Here is a 23,823-nt window from a genome sequence, read left to right on the forward strand (position 1 = left end):
GCTAGTGATGATCAAGCCAATTGCAGGAGTGACAACACAATTACAGCTCAACAGTATAAAGAATAAATTAAGAAAATTAAATATGTGGTGATGTGTTTGCTGAACCAAACTGTACAGGCTGTTCCACACTTAGGGGAAATCTCGGTGCGCGTGGCATTGTGATGCAGCCAGCGCTGCAACTATGCACCATCAGCAGCTGGCGCGTGTGCAGATGATTCAGGAGTGTAGTTTTGAACCGCATCGTCTGCTACGGCCACTCTTGCTTGCTGCATTGCTGGCCAGTGCGCGGATATCATTGTTAGTGCAGGAACTGGGCCGATAATCTGCACTAAACATTGTGCGACGCCAACCTCTCAGCCTTTATTTGTGATAATGGGGTGCTACAAGCAGAATTTGACAGTATACCTTGTTCGCTCTCTCGAAACGCCGTGGTGCTTCGTGCGTTCATGAATATTTCTTCACTGTGTGTGCACCGCAGTACGCTGGGACGAGGAAGACACGACAATTAGCACGCAATGTGCGTTGTCTTTGACTTTAAATAAAAAAAGCACTCAACAGTAAGAGTTGTGCTGCTGCGCTGGCTTAACACAATAAAACAAATGGGAACAAATTCAGGAATGTTTTAGGTGAGGACAAAGCCTGAACGTGTCTCTTTACGACGACATTTCACAACCACAAGACTCGCTAGCCAGCTCCGAAATGTGCCCGTGACGCATCCAACTTAGTACCTTGTCATGTCACCAGCGGCAGCGATGAAGGCGTTCATTCTGGACGGCAGTGAGGCGTACAGTGATTCGATGAGCGATGTATTCACTCTCAGGGCGTCCCGCTCGCTGAAGATGGCGGACCACAACCGATCCTCGGACAGCCCGTGTATAGGATGGCACGCCAGCGACATTTTCATAAAGCCCCAGAGATTTTCGATTAAATTCAGGTTCGGGGATTGAGGCGGCCATTCCATGACAGTCACACCGTGCTCTTCAAGAAGTTCTCTCACTACACGAGCAGTGTGGATTGGTGACCTGTCGTGTTGGAAGGTGTAGTCGCCTTCCGGGAATGGGCCGTCAAGAATGTACAAAATCAGTACGTTTATAATCGCCCCATACCTCTCAGCGGTGAACTTGCCTTGAAGGCAGATGAGTGGGCCCAGACCATCTTTGCTAATGCATGCCCACACACTCACACCAGCGCGCCTGCTGGCGGTGACTCGCTGCACGTACCGCGGCATGTAGCTGGGACAAAGAAACAAGCATATGCTGAGTTTCGATATTTTACATTAGGTAATGATATTTTCTAAAAAAAAAAACACCAGGCCTGCGCGAGACACTCAGCACAGTCAGCGAAAGCTGGAGGAGTGCCCTTTCTAGACCCTGTTACAAACTCTCTTTGGACAGCTACCAATACAGTTGCTAAGTGCCCACTACGTCAAAAATCATAACATTTCGAAGTGAAGATGTACCCGCTATGATATTGTCACTACGCGTCTGGAAGGCAATATGTGCGCTTTGCTGATACTGCGGCTTACAAAGAAGAATTATGGCTGAGCTTTTTTAATGCTTGGGAAGCTTTAAACCCACGTTCCAAACTTAAAACTCCACTATTGACCGGAATAAGTTCTCTCATCTTGGTGGAGTGACTGAATTTATTAAGCAAATAGGTTAGCCTAATATAGTAGCATTATTTCATTCTTAAGTGAAGAAATACTTCAAAAGTTAATTATTGGTCTCCCCAAAGCATAAAAACTTAGGCTGAACCCGCGCGTGAGGTAAGCCAATCTAAATATTACGAACTAATATTTTAATAGTATGGATGAACAACGTACAACTGATTCTGCAGAATAAGTTACCGTGTTCCTGCAGGGCGCCAAACTTGTTCTCGCTGGTCGCCAGTGGTAGTGAAGGTGCACTCATAGCTGAATACAGCGTTCTGCCATTGCTCCACCATCCAGCTTTCGTGTAGTTGCGCGAAATCGAGCCGCTTTGCTTTGTTTGTGGCCCTAAGCAAAGATTTTTGGGCAGCGGCTCTACTCCTTAGGCCGGCTTCATTGAGTCGCCGCCTCAAAGTAGACCTTGAAGCCCTCAGCTGCAGGCTTTGTCTAAGTTCTTGAAGCGACGCGCGGTGGGCAACCACAGTAGCCGCAACAATCGACAAATCTTAATTATCCTTTGTGGCTCTTGGCGGACTTCCGCGTGGCGCATCCTTGACTTGACCTTCTTTCTTGTAAGCCTGTAGAATCCTGTTGACCGCTTTGACGGACCTTCCTGCCATCTCTGCTATGCTTTTTTGAGTGTAGTTTTTACAACACAGTTCAATAATCTTAAGTCGCTTTTTCTGGTATACGGGACATGGTAAACCAGGCAAACAACACAGTATTGCTCTCTTCAGACAAGAAAAAAATGGAAAAACGTACGGCAGACGAGCCCCAGTTTTATTCAGCTCAATCTGGATCTTGTGATGCCACGCCCCCATCGTCAACGAATGGGACATGCTGCGGCAGAACACATCGCTGACACCATGCATTCACTGCCATCTAGAATGAGCGCTATCATCGCTACCGCTAGGGAGATGAACTTAGAAGCGTCACGAGTGCATTTCGGCGCCGGGAGCGAGTCCTTTCTGTTGTAATAAAATATCGTTGAGAATAAGCACGTTCAGGTGGTTGTTCTAACCTAAATCATTCCTGAATTCATTCCCATTCGTAACCCACTCAGCTGCTCGGCAGTCACCACTGAGTGTTTTGTTTTATTTAAAGTCAAATAAAGACCACGCACGGTGCATGCTCATTATCGTGTCTTCCTCATCCAAGCTTACTGCGGCGCGCACACACTGAAGAAACATTCGTGAACGCACACAGTACCACGATGTTTCGATAGAGCAAACAAGGTATGTTGTCAAATACTGTTTCTAGTGCCCCATTATCACGAATAAAGACTGAGAGGTTGGTGTTGCACAACGTTTAGTGCAGACAAGCGTTGAAAGTTGGAAAATTGGGTACGGGAACATCTGAAAAAACTGCGCAGCAAGACGGGACACGAAGAAAGAAAGCACGTGCGAGTTTGTCGTTCCTTGTTTCTTGGTGTCCCATCTTGCGGCGCAGATTTTTCTGAAAATGATTAGTGCAGAGTATCGGCCCAGTTCCCGCATTAACAATGATATCCGTGCGCTGGCCGACAATGCGGCACGCGCGCTGCCGTAGCAGATGACGCGGTTCAACTCTACACCCTTGAAGCGTCTGTGCACGTGCGAGCTGCTATGCTGCCCGCGCGTGATTGCAGCGATAGTCGCATCGCGATGCCAGGCGCTCCGAGATTTCCCCTAAGTATGAAACAGCCTGTACGTTGTGTCATACCACTGTCTCGTACTAAGGTCCTGAGAAGTGTTGTGATGTTACTGCTACTATTATATGTGGGCTTTTGCTACAGTCTGCGGAAAAAATTACCAATTAAACAAGGCATACACGCACCTCTTGTAGGCCCCTGTGGATGACTGGGCCTTCCGCAGAGCAGTTGCATAGTCTTCTTTGGGGTATTCTTTCCTGCAACAGCACCAGAAATGTATGCTTTAGGAACAGCCAACCAAGGTTATGCTAGAAAAATGGAGCATCTGAAAGTTACAGGCTCCACAAAGAGTACAGAATGCGTTTTTACAGCAACATTCCAATGCCTAAGTCGAGGTATTACCAAACCTGGTCAAAAGAAACAATACTATCCTATACCAATGCTAATTCAAGAATATTACATGAGTAACAAATTTAGCACCTCTTGTAGGCCCCTGTAGTAACAAATTTAGTAGTAACAAATTTAGCAGCAATGGTGGCAACACGTTGTCATTCTGTGTTCAAGCAAAGCACACACAATTCTTGTTGCAATGACGAGCAGCGTCCACTTATACAGAAGCGTGAAGATGCTAGCAATGGCAATTATTACAGGTGTATTCCAGTATCTCTTCTATTTAAAAAAAAATTTTTAAACAAGTAATACAGTTCAAGAGGCTGTTTTATGACATTCCCAAAAGTTGCCTTCACCGGTACTGCTGATGTCCTCCAGTGTTTGCCTACACAAATTCTACTGCCCTCGCACAGCTCATGGAGTGTGCCATTTAGTAATTAAGCCCTGCAAACATTTCATTGCTTCATAACCTATGCTTTCTTTTGATAATAACCGATTATGTACGTGACCAGAAAATTTCAGGGTGCATCATACAGTGAAAGCTCGATATAATGAAGTCGGTAATACAATATCGGCAATTAGCTTTGTTATATATCAATATTACATTATTTTGAAATTCCACCTTTTATGCAAATATGTAGTTGCCAAAGGCTTTTTCTTGCACAGAAGGGGCTGCAAAAAATTTTCCGAATGATTGGCCAAATGAAAAAAGCAAATTTGAATCAAGCAAAAAAAATCATTTTGTTGAATTTTATAGTTGGCGACAAAAGAAGTGGTTTCATGCAGTGTTGACGCTATCTTCACATAGGTGGTACGAAACAATGCCAGCCACGCTTTCACGTCCACTCTGCCACCACGGCTGATAGTGTCGAGCACAGTGGGTCAACCCTATCATAAATAGCACTGGTAGCAGGGAGCGAATGCTTCATTTGCCTCTCGCTTCAATGTGCCAGTGAAACCAAACACGAGGAAATACAGCGCACATGATGCCACGCCATCTTGGCATGCCCAGTCATTGCACATGTGGCAGATTAGTTCTAAAACAAGACGCGCAGGCTGCGAATGTGCTCAGCCACGCGCAGCCATGGTCACGTTAGAAAAAGGAGATGCGCACCAAACCTGCCCCCCACTTCCTCACCCCTCCCCTCCCACGCATTTTATTGTGTTACCATGAGCTCACTTCCCCCTGCTTGCATGGGAAGATGGCATTCACCAAGCCACCATCCTTCTTGGCTCACCCTCACACACTTTCTCTTGCACCCAAACAAGCAGCCACTTGAAATTCAACCATGTGACCATCAGCATCCACGGAAGTTTCCTTTTATTGCCTCAATATTCCTTTGCGGCGGCAGTGAAATTTAGTTATGTGTATGAACACGCTTTGCTATACTGAGGTTCTAAATACATGATGTTCTATGGACAATAACTTATAAGGTTAATACTTCATTATATAGATAATTTCATTATATTGTCACGAGCGGCGATCCTGTGGTGTGCACATGCTCTCCTGAACGATTGCTGCAGCGTTGTGCGCCTTACCCTGTAAATATATCCATTGTATATATATTCTCCCCATAACATCTTTGGTGGAGATGCGGGGTACGCTCGCTACAACACCGGGAACTGGATCTTCACAGCGGACGGCGCGTTGCTGCCACCACAATGACTAACCAAGCGACCCAGTGTGAGCAAGACCTGTCACCGGTCATTCTCTTGCACCCTCGTGATCCCGGGACATTCAACGGCACAAGCGGCGTGGACGTCAATGCATGGCTGGCAATGTATGAGCGCGTCAGCCGCACTAACAAGTGGGACCCGACCATAATGCTGGCAAATCTCATCTTCTATTTGCGGGGCACTGCGCTACTCTGGTTCAAGACGCATGAGGCAGATCTGATGAGTTGGGACGTCTGTAAGCAGAAATTACGCGATCTATTTGGGAGACCTATCGCACGACAACTAACGGCCAAGCAGGGGCTCGCAATTCGTGCTCTGGGGCGCGATCTTGTTCGCGTTCCAAAATGGAACGGAGGCGGTCCGTTCCATCGAGCCGCACACGATTGGTCAATTTGAACCGTGACAATCAAATTGACCAATCGTGTGCGGCTCTATGGAACAGACTGCCTCCGTTCCATTTTGGAACGCGTACAAGATCGCACCCCAGACGTCCACGGGGCCGTACATCTCGTATACTCAGGACCTGTTGTCTCTGTGCAACAAGGTCGACAAGGACATGCCTGAAGTGGAGAAAGTGGGCCATGTACTGAAAAGCATAGCCGATGACGCATTCAATCTGCTACTGTGTAAGAACTGCTCAACGGTGGAGTCAGTCATCGCTGAATGTCGTCGTTTTGAGCTGGCCAAAAGTCAACGTATCACTCACCGCTTCGACCGACTTCCCAATACGGCTGCCACGTCCTCCTGCGAAGGTTTAGCCATGCTTCGGCAAGCGCAAGCTCCTGAAAACGTCACCAGGATCGTCCGTCGAGAACTCGAGGCCATGGCACCCGTTACCCCTCATGACGGAATGCAAAGCAACAACCTGGCTCTGATTTCGCTAATTCAGGCCGTTGTTCACCAAGAGGTCACAAATATGGGCATTTTACCCACCTTTGATAACGGTCATGCTGCTACCAACCCGGTCGCCCCTGTCGTCGCCCCTGTCGTCGCTGCTGCAAGACCGAACACGACCTTCAGGCCACGTGATCAAAATCCAGCCGATTGGCGCACGCATGATGACCGGCCCATCTGCTTCACGTGCTCTAGGATTGGACACATCGCCCACCATTGCCGCAGCCGCTGGCCCACGTCCTATCGACTAAACACTTACAATCGCCTGGACCGTGCACCATATGCCCCATCGTTCCATCCTGAGGCCTCAAGTGCCGAACGTCCTCCTAGGGAAAACCGGATCAGCCGCTCACCATCGCCCCAGCGCCGTCAGTCCCGCTCACCCCAACCTCGCCGCTCTCGGTCTCCCTTTGGCTGCCTCTCGGAAAACTAGCAAGTGCAGCCCCCGAAGGTGACGCTGCAGTTACGACCCGGCCTGAAAATCCTCTGATTGTCCCTTATACCCGATGCAACCTTCTTGAAGTTCTGGTTGATGGTGTGGCAGTTACCGCTCTTGTTGATACCAGCGCACAAATTTCTGTAATGAGCTCGAGCCTCCGGCGCCGCCTCCAGAAAGTCCTGACGCCCGCGACTTCACCTACCGTCCGAGTAGCAGACGGAAGTACACCTGCCGTACTTGGAATGTGCACTGCACGCATCACTATTTCTGGTCGCCACACATCTGTTCTTTTTGCTGTTCTAGAACAGTGCCCCCATGACCTCATCTTGGGAATCGACTTTCTGTCCACACACGCTGCCCTTATCGACTGCTCCGCGGGCCTTCTCCAGCTAGAACTTCCTTCGTGACCCGACAACGTCGATGCCGGCCCACCCCGCCTACGCTCCGTCGAGTTTCTTCAACTACCTCCGCAAGCCGCAATATACGTCCAGCTTTCAGCCTTTCCGCCCCTACCCGACAGCGACTAGGTTGCCTGCCCTATTCCTGAGGTCGCCATGACACGCAACGTCACGCTCCCCTATACGGTGGTGACAGTTACAAACAATGGCACCGCCTTTCCCATCCTCAATTTTGGCTACTCGACGCAAGTTCTTCCTTGCGGCACATCACTCGCTCATCTGACCCCATTGGCCAGCCACACGGTTTCTGCCCTGACCACAGAACCTCCACCGGATTTTTCACCGCCGTCATCGCAGTCAGGTTCGTCCTGCGACCACTTCGCCCGCATGATATCAGGAGACCTCGCTCCGGCACAGTCCGCTGCCCTTCGCCACGTGCTGGTTTCCTACCAGGATATCTTTGACTTTGGCGACCGTCCTTTGGGCCAGACTTCCGTCGTCACCCATCGCATTCATACTGGCGATGCGAGTCCTATTCACCGACGGCCTTACCGTGTGTCAGCTCCGGAGCGTGCTGTCATCCAACAGGAAGTGGAGAAAATGCTGGGCAAAGGCATAATTGAACCCTCATGCAGTCCTTGGGCCTCTCCTGTCGTACTTGTGAAAAAGAAGGACAATAGCTGGAGATTCTGTGTAGACTACCGCCACCTCAACCAGATTACCAAGAAGGATGTGTATCCTCTCCTGCATATTGATGACGCACTGGAGTGCTTGCACGGCGCCAGATATTTCTCTTCCATCGACCTGCGCTCAGGATACTGGCAAATCGCTGTGGACGACCAAGACCACGAGAAGACCGCCTTTGTGACTCCTGATGGCCTCTATCAATTTAAAGTGATGCCTTTTGGCCTATGCAACGCCCCTGCTACTTTCGAGCGCATGATGGACTCTCTTCTTTGAGGCATCAAGTGGTCCATATGCCTTTGCTACCTGGACGATGTTATCGTTTCTTCGACTACGTTTGAAAACCATCTCACTCGCCTGTCCACCGTCCTTGATGTTTTTCGCCGTGCTCGTCTTCAGCTTAACTCGTTGAAATGTCGCTTTGGGCACCGTCAAATCTGCGTACTCGGCCACCTTGTTGACACTGCAGGTGTGCAGCAAGACCCTGACAAAGTCCACACGGTTAGTCAGTTCCCTACTCCACGGTTGGCCAAGGATGTCCGCAGTTTTCTTGGCCTGTGCTCGTACTTCCATCGTTTTGTCCAGAACTTAGCGGAAGTGGCCCGCCCTCTAACTGGCCTACTCAAGAAGGACGTCGTTTTCACTTGGGGTCATGACCAAGCGGATGCCTTTTCATCGCTCGTTGCCATCCTAATGAACCCACCTGTCCTAGCACATTTCGACCCGTCAGCCAGCACGGACGTTCGTACCGAGGCCAGTGGCCACGGTATAGGCGCCATCTTTGCACAACAGCAGCACGGCCTCCACTGCGTGGTCGCCTATGCAAGCCGCCTTCTGTCGCCTTCGGAGCAAAATTACTCCATCACAGAAAGCGAGTGCTTAGCACTCGTCTGGGCCATCGCAAAATTCTGTTCGTACCTGTATGGCAGGCACTTTTCTGTTATTACAGACCACCATGCGCTTTGCTGGTTTTCCTCGCTCAAAGATCCCACTGGTCACCTTGGCCATTGGGCACTCCGCTTGCAAGAGTACTCATTTTCTGTTTTCTACACATCTGGACGGCTTCACCAAGACGCTGACTGCTTGTCACGATACCCGGTCGATCCCCCTGATACACTAGAAGATGAACCTGACACCTTTGTTCTGGCCATTACAGACTTCGTCCACATAGCTGACGAACAGCACCGCGACTTATCTTTGCGGCCTATTATAGACAGTGTCAACTCACCACACCCTGACCCTTCCCTACGGATGTTTGTGCTCCACAATGACACCTTACACCGCTACAATGCCCGGCCTGACGGCGCTGAGCTCTTGCTTGTTGTTCCCATGCATCTTCACTCTACTGTTTTGCGCCAGCTTCACGATGCACCGACGGCCGGACACCTAGGCATGTCACGCACGTATCAATATGAAATGTTTAACTGTATTGCAAGCAGATAGTCAGGAAGAAGCAGTCAAATTGAGATTACAGCCACGAATGCTCTCGCACCTCATTCAGCGACGTCAGCATTCCTGGCTAAAAATCGCACCCACTCTCCAAGACTCGAGAGTCAAAACACATTACTTAGCCTTGTTGTCTGAGGGTACTGCAGTTAGTCAGAAAACGGCTCCTTCTTATGTATGCAATAGTCACCAGTAACACTTGCCCAAAAATATTCATGCCTACAAAGAGTTCAACATCACCACAAACATTGCATGTCTGAAATTTTATGTCAGTAGGCGTCAGTAATGGGTGAGACAGCCTCCTGTGGCTAAACAGCATTGCTGAAGCACCACTCACATATGCAAAGCCTTGGTAAGAGATGCCTGCCTCCAAGACGGGATGCCCAATGCTGAACAGAGATGGCTAGCAGTGGTTGGGTTGTTGAAACCGATGGTTCTCTCAAGGACTTCCTGATATGAGCAGCCATGAGTGCTTATCAGCCGCCTGCATGCAAGAAAATAAAGTGCATCACAAAGTCTACATGCAGACACCTCAAAGTGATTGTTGCTGCTAACAGGAGAACAGCTGGCCAAAATGCTGCTCAAACTCACTTGTGGTGGGAAGGGATCTCTTCCTCGGTAACCAAGCCCTGGAAAATGTTAAGGGAGAACTTAGAAATAAAAGAATACACAAGAATTTTGTTCAATAACTCTGTAAACAATTAGAATGCGAAAGCCTTAAAAAAGCTTTTCCACATCGAGCCATTACACCAAGTTTCACTACTACATGATTCTTTCTTCAAATGTTTCAAGCCAAGATCTGCTAGCTCAACAGCTCCTTAAAATCTCAGATTACTAGCCACTAACCAGCCATTCAGAAACTAGTGGTTATATGTGTGGCTGATGACTAAATTGGTATGTAGTAAAGAGGAATGACCGGCGCTGCAGCCACATCGCCAGTCGTCTGGGAGGCGCGAGCTCGAGATTGCCTGAGCTGCTCTGGTTGAGACACGCTGCCTGCTGTTCTCTTGTCCTGTATTCATATTAGATTCTGGTGGAGGTGCTGCGGCTTTCCCCAACCTGGAATTACGCACCTGAACTCTGCCGTCCGTCATGCCCGACGACCCCCAGCCCGACATACCCATTGGTTACTCCAGCCATCGTATGTGCCGGTGCCCAGCGTCAGCGGGATCCTGACATCTTCAGCGGCACCGATGAGAAAGCCATTGAAGATTGGCTGGAATCGTATGAACGCGCCAGCAACACCAACAAATAAGATGATTCCTTCAAGCAAGCCAACGTGATATTCTATTTATTGGGCGTCGCCAAGCTCTGGTTCAAAAACCAGGAAGCCGATCTCCGCACGTGGGCTAGCTTCAAAACCAGCATCACATACGTTTTCAGCCGCCCTGGCGTGCGCAAACTTTGCGCGGAACAACGCCTACGAAGCCGATCCCAGCAAACTGGTGAAACGTTCACCAGCTACCATAGAGGACATCGTCGACCTCTGCCGGCGTGTCAACCCGGCGATGGCGGAGGCGGACAAGGAACGCCACATCATGAAGGGCATTTCCGACGATGCCTTTCATATGCTGCTGTCCAAAAACCCAGGCACTGTTTCTCAGGTCATTGAGCTTTGCCAGAGTTTCGACGAGCTCTGCAGACAGCGTCTTCTCACGCGGCGCCCACCTGTGTCCGACGAAACCCTCGCGAGCATGACTGCGGCTCCTGAGATGGACTCCCTGCTTGGCCAGATAAAGGAGTTTGTCCGTGCTGAGGTCGCTCGTCAGCTTTCGCTGCTGTCCTCAACCACACCACCACCCTCGCCTTTGCCGGCCAATCTTTGCCAGGTCATCCACGAGCAAGTTTGCGCCGCTCTCCCTTCTGCCCGTGAGACTCCGCCGGTGCCGACTCCCGTTGCTTTTTCCGAGGTGACTGCACCTCTCAGCTACGCAGAGGCTCTCGCGCGGCCACCACCTCAGGCCTTTGTGCCATGCCCATCAGCCGTGCCACTGCGTCCAGCTCCTCAGTTCGTTCAGCCGCGGTACCCACACAGCAGTGGACAATGGCGCACTCCTGACAACTGGCCAGTATGCTTTGCGTGTGGTCTCCCTGGCCATATTGCACAATTTTGCCGTCGCCATGCACCATCCTACCGCCGCAGCTTCGACACCGAACCATACGTTTCCCCATACCCGTCCATCCTCCGCGTCTCAGAACCCTGGCCCGATGTCTTCCTACTCCGACCACCGCCCTCTTGTTGACGCCATTTGCCAGCGCCTCGACGCCACTTACTTTCGCCGATGCGTCGTCGTCCTTCTATGCCTGAACGGGAAAACTAATCGCCGCAGTTCCAGAGGCAAGAACTGAGTCACCCACGAACAGACCAAGGCCTCTCCCTTCTCCGACTAATGTTCTTGATGTGCATGTGGACGGCGTCACTGCACTTGCTCTCGTTGACACTGGTGCCACAGTTTTAGTTATTAGTGCCCATCTTTGCCATTCGCTCAGAAAGGTTACGACGCCCCTGACAAATGTATCACTTCGTACTGCAAGCGCCGACCGCATCACACCTGCAGCTGCGTGTACTGCTCACGTTTTGATCAACGGCCTCCTCTACATCATCGAATTTTTGGTGCTGTGTTCTTGTTCGCATGATCTTATTTTGGGCTGGGACTTCCTTTCCACTAATAAGGCCGTCATCGACTGTTCTCGTGCTGCAGTGGAATTTCAAACGCTGTGTCATGCCCCACTCCTTGACGCTCGTGAACCTGAAGATAAAGTATTTGTTGCTGAAGACGTTACAATTCCACCGCGCTCATCTGCCCTTGCCACGGTGTCATGCAACATTGTTGATGGTGCCAGTGCCCTTTTTACGCCATCTGCAATTTTCGCTTGTCGCAAATGTTCCCTGCTGCCTTTCGCTCTTTTGGACATTCATGCCGGTGTCAGCAGACTGCTCGTCGCCACCCGATTGTCCTGTCCTCTCACTTTGCTTCGTAGGGAGTGCGTTGGCCACGTCCAGTGTGTCGACCCTGCTGCCATTATTGACATGCCAACTGGTTCCATCACCACTCATGAGGTCGCCGGAGTGACCTGTAACCCCGCGCAGGAGCCAACTTCGCCCGATGTTTTACATGGCTTCATCGCCGACACGTTGACTGCTTCCCAACGCAACTAGCTTCTACGCCTTCTCGACAAGTTCCGTTCATCTTTCGACTGCCAGCATGTTCCCTTGGGCCGCACGTCAACTGTTTGTCATCGCATCGACACGGGTACCAGTGCGCCACTACGACAAAGACCATACCGTGTATCCGCGACAGAGCGCTGTGTTATCGATGATCAAGTAGCTGACATGCTCACGCGCGGCGTCATTCAGCCTTCGGATAGCCCCTGGGCATCTCCCGTTGTTCTTGTTAAGAAGAAGGATGGATCGATGCGATTCTGTCGATTACCGTCGTCTTAACAAAATAACTCGTAAAGATGTTTACCCTCTTCCAAGAATTGATGACCCCCTTGACTGTCTCCAAGGTGCGGAGTTCTTCTCTTCCATCGACTTACGAGGCAGCTATTGACAAGTCCCTATGGCACCCGAAGACCAACCTAAAACGGCCTTTGTAACACCAGATGGCCTATATGAATTTCTTGTTATGCCTTTCAGGCTTTGCAACGGCCCCGCAACATTTGAACATATGAGGGACAACCTTTTGCATGGTCTCAAGTGGAAAACGTGCCTGTGGTTATTTTTTCGCCCGATTTTCCCACCCATCTCTGTAGGCTGGAGGAAGTGTTACAGTGCCTAACTTCCGCCGGCCTTCAGCTCAACCTGAAGAAATGCCACTTAGGCGCAAGTCAGCTCACCATCCTTGGCCATGTAGTGTTTAAAGACGGTATTCTTCCTGGCACCATCAAGCTCCATGCAGTTGCTGATTTTCCAAAACCTTCCTCCGTAAGAGAACTTCGCAGCTTCTTTGGCCTGTGTTCTTACTTTCGCCGCTTCATTCGGAATTTTGCATCCATCACTGCTCCCTTGAATAACCTTCTACGGAGCAACTTGAACGATTACGCCTGGTCACCCGCTTGTGACGATGCCTTCCAAGATTTGCGTCATCTACTGACCTCGTCACCTATACTGCGTCACTTCGACCCGACAGCTTCGACCGAAGTACACACCGACACCAGCGGTGTCGGACTCGGCGCTGTGCTCGTGCAGCGCAAATCTGGATTCGACGAGTACGTCATTGCATACGCAAGCCGCACCCTCACCAAAGCCGAGAAGAATTATGACCTTTACGGAGAAGGAATGTTTGGCCATAATCTGGGCACTTGGTAAATTTCGACCCTACCTATAGGCCGCCCCTTCGACGTGATTACAGATCACCATGCACTTTGCTGGCTGTCCACGTTGAAGGACCCCTCTGGTCGATTAGCTCGCTGGGCTTTGCAGTTGCAAGATTTCGACGTGCGCATTGTCTACAGGTCTGGCCGCCGCCACACTGATGCCGACGCGCTTTCCTGTTCACCCGTGTCAACCGAAAGCGATGCCTGCCTCTCTGCCATTGACGAAGTGCTTTTATTCCCAGCAGGCTGCGACATGGCTTCGGAGCAACGCAAGGATGCCTGGATTAGAGCTCTTATCCGCTTCCTTTCAAACCCTTCGATTGTTCCTCCACCTTCTCGAGCTTTGCGCCGTCAAGCATCTCACTTCGAAATTCGGGATGGACTTCTCTATCGCCAGAATTATGTCTCTGACGTCCGCAAGTGGTTGCTGGTCATACCTTGACATCTTCGTGGTGCAACATGTTCTGCCTTCCATACAGACCCGCAGTGTACACATGCGGGTGTCTTCAAGACGTACACCCGGCTTTGCTCCAGGTTTTATTGGTGTGGCATGTACACCTTTATGTGCAAGTACATTCGGTCGTGCCCTCAGTGCCAACGCCGCAACATTCCTGCTCAGCATGTCTCTGGTCCACTCCAGCGAATCCCGTGTCCGGCCAGGCCCTTCGATCGCATTGGCATTGACCTGTATGGACCCCTGCCGAGCACGGCTTCCGGAAACTGCTGGATAGTCGTCGCCATCGACCATTTGACGAGATACGCAGAAACAGCCGCTCTGCCTGCAGCCACCGCTCGTGAAATAGCATCCTTCCTGCTGAAAAACTTTATTCTCTGTCACGGTGCACCTCGCGAACTTTTGAGTGATAGAGGACGTGTCTTCCTTTCTGAAGTCATGAACGTGCTCCTTGCTGAATGTCGCATCATTCATCGCACCACCACCACCTACCATCCTCAAACTAATGGTCTGATGGAAAGATTTAACCGCACACTTGGCGACATGCTCTGATTGGCGACACTGATTAGGACCTCATTTTGCCATTCATCACGTTCGCCTAGAACACTGCACCACAGGCGACCACAAACTTCTCCCCATTCTTCCTCTTGTATGGCCATGAACCTTCGACTACCCTCGACACCATTCTTCCATACAGACCCGACTCCTCCGAATGTACGCCCATCTCTGCAGCTGCCCGCCGTGCCGAGGAATGCCATCAGCTCGCCCATTCCTTTACAGCCATCGACCAAAGGCAACAAAAATATCGACGTGACGATGATCACCCGCATTGTCACTTTCTTCCGGACTCCCTTGTGTGGCTTTTGGTTCCTGCCATTCCTGCTGGACTCTCATCCAAGCTTGTTTCCAAATATCAAGGACCCTACCGTGTTGTTGTACAGACATCGCCTGTGAACTATATATATTGTAGAGCCTGTCATGCCACCTACGGACCAACGCTGTCGTGGGCGTGAAATTGTCCACATACAACGCCTGAAGCCGTACTACGACCCAATGATTCTGTGTTCACCATGAGTCGCCAGGATGGCTCCTTTTTGGATGGGAGGCGATTGTAGTGAAGAGGAATGACCAGCGCTGCAGCCACATAGCCAGTCGTCCGGGAGGCGTGAGCTCGAGATTGCCTGAGCTGCTCTGGTTGAGACACGCTGCCTGCTGTTCTCTTGTCCTGTATTCATATTAGAATTACTTTATTAAAGAAATGAAGGAGGAAGAAAAGGTGATTAACTGTATTAGCTAGTTGTCAATAAAGGTGCTTAACAGCCATCTCACTACTGAATGTGAAACAAAAAGAGGAAGCAAGAATCAGCACCAGAACTTGAAGAGTGGAATAGTGGCATGCCAAAGACTACAGACGTAAAGCTCTACAAGCTCTAGAAGCCTCACTTGTGAGCAACAAAACAGCAACTATCAACAGCCCCAATACTATCCGCCGATTTGTCCAGATCCATCTACATACTGACAAACAGATGGATCACTATTTTTATAGCAAACAGGCTTTTTACATGTTGTGTCATGTCCAATTTCTTTGAGAGAAGCATAATCTAGTTTATACACAGACCACACAACATAAATGTGTTACACAGAAGTGTTCTTACCAGCTTCAAGTGTCGCTGGTGTGCTGGAAGTTTATCTGGCTCCATGCACAGAATGATGCGCTCAGGATCAGAAGAGCAGGTGGTCACAACAGCTAAAAGCAAAGGAGTCGAGCCAAGATTGGTCAGTGCAAGTTCATTTCCAAAAGCACACCAGTGCGGTGCTCTAGCAACATGCCTCACCTCTAACAAGGTCCTTGACTTGAAGCACATCATATGGGCTCACATGAGCTGAGAATGTGGGCACCCGATTCCAAGGGCAGAAAGCCTAGGAGAACAAAAGGGGAACGATACCCATTAGACAACTAAACTCCGACAAAAGCTGGCTGTATGTAATTCCTGCTGAAAGCTCAAGGGCAGTAGCTCATTTTTATTCACTTTTTTTTCCGGGCACTAGAACACTTTAGAAGATGCACTAAACACTGTAAGAGTGAGAAGTCTGCATAAATTTGAATAGGCTTTTATCTTTTTTTTAAAGCTATGGCAGTACTTATACCAAAGCAAGCAATTTAAATAAAGCAGCAACTGCTCCTGGAGATAGGGCACATTAAAGCCCAATTACAGTTCTCCGTGCACTTGTGTGCGACATACTTGAAACAGCTGCTGGCTGTGCACAAATGGCACAGCCGTGCACCTGACACACAAAGTAGGGAAAAAAATAATAGATGCAAATCAAGCAGGAGTCCCTCGGCAAGGAAGACCCTCGGCAAGGATCTTCTCCTGCCCTCAGGTGCACATTTTCATGGGCAAGGGGAGAGGCACTGAAGGGCTAGTACACTTTTCCCAAGCTCTTAGGGCATGTGTCTTGCAGAAAGAGGAGGAGGAAGATGCTCGCCAGAAGCAGAGACACATTAGAGTTGTTGGGCTGTAGATGTGGCGTAACATGACAGTCCTTCCACTTTTCTCTCTCACACTCTCTTTAACCAACACAAGACCTCAAAGGAAGAGCATTCTGTTTTTTTCACTCGCTCACATAGCCAGTCTTGCTGCTGTGCCCTAGAAACAGCGTCAAGAGGACACACACTGGAGACAACGGAAACAATCATCAACAAGCGGGCATAGAGCGCTGGGTGGGGGGGTACACGCACACACTGCACAGAAACTTTGACAAACACCCTGGAAGTACATATGTGCGCTTTATTTTTGTTTTCTTTCGCATTGCCATCTCAGTTTTTTGTCTCACGAGGAAGAATACCAGAATGGGCCCTTTTTACAGGCATTCAAATCTCGTGACATCTACCACTCTCTTGGTGTGTTACCTATGATGAAAGTCTTCCCCTCCCTAGATGAGAAAAGCAGAATTATTAATAAAGGGAAGACTGCAGAAAGAAATGAAATGGAAAACCAGGACACCGAATGAAAATATGCTAACAGTTGCAGTGCTGTAACATTTAAGCTAGCACTAAGCACTGATGTGATCAAGTGTGGTAGCTCGGACTGGAGTCAACATTCTGACAAGGAGGCTCGCCTCACGTCCTCTTGCCGTAATGGTGGCTCCAACTCTAGACTCTCCCTTGTTCAACCACTGTTAATCAGGTCAAGTTTCCATATTCTTGTGAACACTAGGCTCTCTGGTATGCGAAAGAAAATAGTTTGGCACAGAGCTCATGAACAGCAAAGCGCAAGTGCACAATGTGCGTTATGTCAGCCAATAACCCCTGGTGCTATCAGCTGTAGTACAAAATTGTACTGCCAGTAAGCAGCGCACTTTCTTTTTGTTGGCCTGTGCCCACCTTAGGAAGCACATGAATAGCAGCTTTTGCTCACAGTGCTATACTGGATGGCAGAGCACTCATAAGCTGTCTGGACTTTTTACATGTATTGCAGTGATGCTACTGGCCCACTCCATTTCGGAGCAACTTTTGAAGCAGCCCAAAATATGTTTCAGAGCAGTAAAATGGACTTTCGGAGCAGGTTTATGAAAGCGATAGCAAACTAAAGCAGTAAGTGGTCACTGGTTCATAAATCCAATCGAAACACTAAAAAACATTTATGCTGTGCAATCGCCACGCCAATAAAAGTGGGGGCAATAAATTGAATAGCGGATATTTGTTCATGGCTGCGATGTCCATGCCGATGTGTGCGTTATGTTAAAAAAATCGAGCGCGACACCATACAGCGTCTGAAACTTCTGTCACTGTTTTATATTGGTCATACAGGAGTGGGAAGTCTGGCTTGGCACCAGCGCGATCGCTCGCTACCGCCTGAAAAGCAAGGCTGTCCCGTCGCCTAAGCAACCCGCACGCATCAGGATGGAAGGTATTGAATATAGACAGCAATCCACAGAAGAAACAGCAGTACGATCCCTTGACTCGGTCCATCGCGAAGCTAATGCAGCCGCTAGTCCACGCAATGCCACCTTTAGATGGTGCGGTAAAACAGCGCTTGAAAGCATCGTTCCATTTTCAAAAACCCAAGCAACCCTTTCGGCGCAGAGTGGGCGCAGATTTCTCATATTTTGCTCAAATGTAGCAGGATGTAGCAGAGTTAGTCAATCGGCGCAGTTCAGCGCAACTGGCACATCGATAGCATCACTGGTACTGGTTAGTTCAAGTGCCCTGATATCACGCCAGTGAGTGCAAAAGCTGCCATTTATGTCAACAACCAGCACCAGGCGTTTGTAGCACACATTCATACGGCTGGCTATGCAGTGGTGCTATTGGCCATGCACTTGCACACTGGTATTAATAGAGCTCTGCACATGTGTTCGCCATAAAGCAGGGGTTCTCAAACTTTCTGGCCTTGTGGAACCCCACCAGCCTTCCCAGAGCTATGTGAAACCCCTCTCCCTCTTTTAACCAATGCTTTTATAGACGAATTTGCTGTAATTGCACAATGAATTAACCAAATGGCTACACACAGTATACAGTTAACTTACGTTAATGTGACCCTATGGGACCAACAAAGTTTGTCATTATCGGGCGAGTCGAGTTAAAGAAGAGACCAAAAAAAACATCACACACCGCTCATCAATTTCCAACTCAAGCATGTTCCCGAATCGAACGCAACCCAATCTTTCAGCAAGAAAAAGATAACATGCCTCCCATTATAAGAAAAAGAGTAAACCAGCTAACTTTATCTTCACAGAATTGAAAATTGTTTACTTAATGTTCACCGTCACTACTCTAAGACATCGCTTTATCACCATCTATGAAGAGGCACAACATGTACTCTGTGTGGTCCATAGCGTGTTTGATATTCTGCATTTATCAAACGACTCCGCAACAAATGAAAACAGGATGGTGGTCCTCACAGACCAAGACTAACCGCTTTACTAGTTTGTCCTACGACGCATGCAGTTCTCTGAAGCACCAAGCACATGTGACGTGACTTGTTGCCATTAGCTTAACAAGTAAAATAACTTGTCAGTTGAATGTGCTTTCAAAATCAGACTGAAAGTGGTATGTCATCGTCATCATGCTATGCGAGAAGTCATACTGTAGGCATGCATGGTCAACATGTAGCCATGGCAATGGAACTGACTAGGCTTGCTCTGACAGTGGGCTGTTGCAAATGAAGTTTTGGTTTTGGTCTCATACAAGATTGCACCACCCAAATTTTCTTGGGGGAAAAAGGCGTGCGTTATAAACACTAATAATTCACTGTCAGTTACCATTTTCACTTTAAATTGTTCCTGGGGCAGGCCGAAAATGGGTGTTTTCAACAGGAGATGATGGAAAAAGTTGAACACATTTACGGTATATTAAGTGCCACAAATACGGAACAGACTCTGCCGCTGCGGTCACCATTGGGGTAGGGCACGTGTGTGAGAGCTTTGGTCAGGACCAAATTAACCGGAGTCGAATTACCTGAAATCTACTGTATGTAGAAAAGCGAACAAGAAGTGCATAAATTACTGGATCATTCAACCAGAGTAATCAGTGTGTGGTGCTAAACCACTTATTATAATCAGCCCCAGGATGCCGAAAAAGCCCCTCCATAGATGTTTCTGCTTTTAGGTTGCCTATTATGCATTTGAGCCTACATTACATCATACTTGCACTCGGGAACTGCATTAAGGGAGGACCCTGCACTTCAAAAAAAATCTTTTTTACTTCTACATTTGGTTTGAGGTTTCATTATTTCCCTATCAACTTCAATTCATCTATTCAAGCAACAGATCAAACAAAGAACTGCTGTTTCCTTGAATAATTATCAAAGCGATGTGTCATTGAAAGTGTGACGTCACAGCGTGATGTACAGGTGCCCCAGAAAGTAAACGAAGTGCGCGAGCGGTGGCTGAACTGCATCTCCATGCGCTAGCAGTGGCAACGCGCGCAAAAGTAATCTGTGGTAGCCGTGCGATGCATATTTCACCATTGCCTCATCGACGGCTCAGGCGAGGAAGAACTTATTCTTATGCGCGCCACTAGGTGAGCTCTTTATGCTTGTAACAATCATTTATCGGCGGCAAGTAGCAATTGCCAGAAGCATTTGCTTCCTGCACGTGTGCTGAGTGTCTTTGCCAAGCTTTGTTTTTATAGGAAGAAAAGATTGCCTTGTCGATTTTTTTGTAGACATCTATTTTTGTACTCCTCGAATAAAAAGTACTAATTGGTCGTATGCGGTGGTAGTTTATTGGGCTTAGAAATCGCCGAACTGCAGCACAACCACCAAGTTTGTTCCTGGCGGCAGGGTAACAATGGCGATCGTCACGTGCCTCGAGAAACAAAGCTTGGCCAGTGGCGATAGTCACGTGTGCAGGAAGCAAGAAATTCTGAGAAGAGCTGCTTCATTGATAAATGGTTGCTGCCAGTGCAAAAAGCTCCCCTAGCGTCGACCATTAGAACCAGAGCACTTTTGCCGGAGCCGTCGATGAGGCAGTGGCCAAATGTGTATCTAACGTCACCACAGATTATTTTTGCGCAGGTTCTCTATCACGTGCTGCCGACGCTAGCGTACACAGATGCAGTTCAGCCACCGCTCATGTGCCATTTACCTTCTGGGGCACCTGTACGCAGCGCACTTGTGATATAGACATCACTCTCTGAATGGAAGCATGGCACTCGCGAGGAGAAGGGCAAACGGCATTTGGTTTGAAATTTCAGCTTTTTCTGCGGCACGTAGCGATGTAATACTTAGCAGACACGATCGTTAGTGCGCACTGTATGTAATGCGCTTGTCAGCCAAAAATGGCCAGACCTGGTGAGGGGCCCTTTACAAAATTCACATTTTTTCACTACTTACTTGGAGATGAAATATTTTGCAAAACTATATATGGTGCAATAAAGATTGACATACAAAAATGATGCAGAACCAACAAAAAGAGTGTAGAACAGCAAAAACAGTGTTCCAAGCCAATTTTATATCAAGTGTGAGCATGGTGAACTTTTAAAGTAAGAACCCATAGAACCCATCCCACTTGCAGAACCTAAAATGCCGTTCCTAGAAACACAGTTTGAGAACCCCTGCCATAAAGTGTCTATGCAACTGGGACTGAGCTAAATTGAAAGAGTGCATAGCTCAAGCATGGAAATTAAGCCCTGCTGTTCAATATTGTGTAATGCGATGTGCAAAATTAACTTAATGTCACCTGCTATTTAAGAATACTTATTGGTCGCTATCTGCCAGTGAACACACGCAACAGGCTAAGACTGAATGCAACAGAACAAGAACAAAGAAGCAATTCAATCCTTCCGAATGTGCACAAATAGCTTAATGGTTTCGTTCGCACACTTATTTCAATCTTGCTTCCTTGAGTTTTATAACTCTCATAAGTTGACAATGTTCTTTGGGAGGGAGGGGAAGCATCTAGCAGCGCATGCAACAGCATCCGGCCAATGACATCTGGACCAAGTTAATTTATTGCCAGGATGTCTTCCAATCATCCACTGCATGCATGCACTTTTGTAAATGTTTCCTGATCCCTCTGTTTCTTGCTATAGCACTTGTAGTGAACTTGAAGATATTATTATATGTATATAAAATTTGATACAAGTCACTTTAGCCCTTGTGTGCTAGTGCCTTTCTTGTACCAATATTCTCTAACTACATTACATTCAATGGTGCAAAAGAGAGCAATTTTGCATATTCTGCCTTTTGGGTATCACTCTAAGGAGGACTTTTGAGTGTATGGTGCGTGACGATTATTCAAGCAAATTTAGTGCGCTGAAGGAAAGTGGCGATTAGGAATGTATTTTACTTGGCAAAGACTAACAGCGGTGAAGTGAAGTTTATTTTCCCTTTCGTACAAAGGAGGGAGCCGGGGATAAAGGCTGGAATGCCTGACGAAGGCCTCAGCTCCCCTGTACAGTCTGACATCAGAATACACAAACACAAAACTGAAAATATAATAGAAATGCAAAATAACCTGCACTTGCAAGTGTCACATGATGAAGTTAATTAAACATACAACAGTAAACATGGTGTTATACAAAAGATCAGAATCAATAAGATAATTCTTTGTTTCCTTTTTAAACACTTTGAATGAAACATCAAAATCAACATTTGTCGACACTTTATTATTAGCCGCAGTTACTTGATAACATAATTTTTGTTTGCCATAGATGCGTCTTGGGGACCCGGTGGATTTGTTTTCGAAAGTAGTATGCTTCATTAGACAAAGTATTGTTATGGGTGTGTAATTTGTTGGATTTAATATACTGCAGCAAACGGAAAAGGTAGACTTGGCTCGCTTTAAGCAAACAACAGCGACGCGGAAAAATCTTTTGGTCCGCCATAGCAACCACGAATGCACCGCAACGTTCTCCTTTGAAGTACTAGTAGTTTCTGATAGATAGTGGTCGTAGTTGTTCCCCATACTAGAATACAATAGGTTAACTTAGAATATACAAGCGCATAATACATTTGCAATCTCAACCACATGGGTACCAGATTAGCTACTTTGTAAAGACTGCCAACACTTTTACTTACTTCAGATGCTAATTTTGATACATGTGTGTTCCAGGAAAGGTTCTGGTGGAAGCAGACACCGAGAAATTTTATACAATCAACCTCCTGTATTATTGCACGTTCAAATTGAATGTTGACCTTATAGAAATTAGCAGTATTAATTGGCCTTGTACAAAAAGAGGAATAAACGCGGGCAGGCGAGCACTGCAAATAGAAGAAGTTGGAACAATGAGCTCTCTGTCTGGTTTCTTCGTGTCTCATTAGTTTTCCTACATTTTCGTGCCAAAAACCTCCATGTGGCCTCGTTACCTTCATCGCACGTCTTCAAGGACCTTCTACACTACCGCTTCGCACTGCGGGTGGCGAGGACTGACTAGATAACGCATCGTTCGTGATCGGCGTGGAGACCAGACATCTATCAAAAGCTAGTCCGATGGATCGCCTAAGACCAAGCGATCGGCTTGACGAGCACAGAATACGAAGATTCTGCAGGAAGCTCGGTTGCTGCTTACAGATGCTACCGTGGACAAGCCCAAGCTTTCAGGTATTTTTGACCATCTGTCTGCTAGCAACAACGAACTCTCGAAAGTTAACGATGCACTCGAAGAGCACATTGCCGACGATGAGCTCGAAGCAGAATACGTAACTGCTGCAGAATATAACGATCAAGCTATCAGCATGCTTGCCGAGATTCGTTGCAAGATCGACGCTTTGGAACGCGCGGACAGTACAGCGAAGACTGCTTCTCAGAATCCAAGCCCGACAGTTCTTCACACTATGCCCAGAATTGGCCCGAGGCTACCGAATCTTGGTATGCCAACATTTCAAAGGCGACATTCACAAATGGGCAGCTTTCTGGGAGCAGTTCGAGCAGACTGTTCATCTCAACAATGCTATATCGACCACGACCAAGTTTTTCTATTTACGGCATTATCTTGTCTGGGAAGCAGCAGCGGCCATTGCCGGTTTACTGACTTCTGAAGCTTGCTACGCAGATGCCATAGAACTTCTCAAAGATCGTAAAAGGATAGTGCAGCACCAACTGACAGCGCTTCACCATCTACCTCATGTAAAGTCCGGAAGCGACGTACGCGGCCTCAGGCAGCTGTATGATTCCGCGCAACTGCATATCCGCTGTCTGACTGCACTAAACGTACCCACTGTCAGTTTCTCTGCAATGCTGATTGATAATTTACAGAAGGCATTGCTATACGAGATTGTTCTTGCATATACGCGAGGAAAGCGGAGTCGGACTAAGACAACCTGAGTCTGATACGAACGTCTCAGAGCCAGCACTAGCAGCTGCAACATCGGAAGCGGAGTTAAAAGAGCTGCTCAT

General features: G+C 48.1%; 1 protein-coding gene across 1 annotated transcript in view; it reads right to left on the reverse strand.

The window, feature by feature from the left end:
- LOC119437464 (serine/arginine repetitive matrix protein 2-like) overlaps window positions 1-23,823 on the reverse strand; it is a 118,951-nt gene that overhangs the window by 42,764 nt on the left and 52,364 nt on the right. The window contains exons 6-10 of the mRNA XM_049660583.1: window positions 15,816-15,900; window positions 15,636-15,727; window positions 9,798-9,835; window positions 9,544-9,690; window positions 3,464-3,535 (exon numbers count right to left, since the gene is read on the reverse strand). Coding sequence (XP_049516540.1) covers window positions 3,464-3,535; window positions 9,544-9,690; window positions 9,798-9,835; window positions 15,636-15,727; window positions 15,816-15,900 — 434 coding nt within the window. The remainder of the gene's footprint in view (window positions 1-3,463; window positions 3,536-9,543; window positions 9,691-9,797; window positions 9,836-15,635; window positions 15,728-15,815; window positions 15,901-23,823) is intronic.

The sequence above is a fragment of the Dermacentor silvarum genome, chromosome 1, assembly GCF_013339745.2.
Source record: "Dermacentor silvarum isolate Dsil-2018 chromosome 1, BIME_Dsil_1.4, whole genome shotgun sequence".
Lineage (NCBI taxonomy): Eukaryota > Metazoa > Arthropoda > Arachnida > Ixodida > Ixodidae > Dermacentor > Dermacentor silvarum.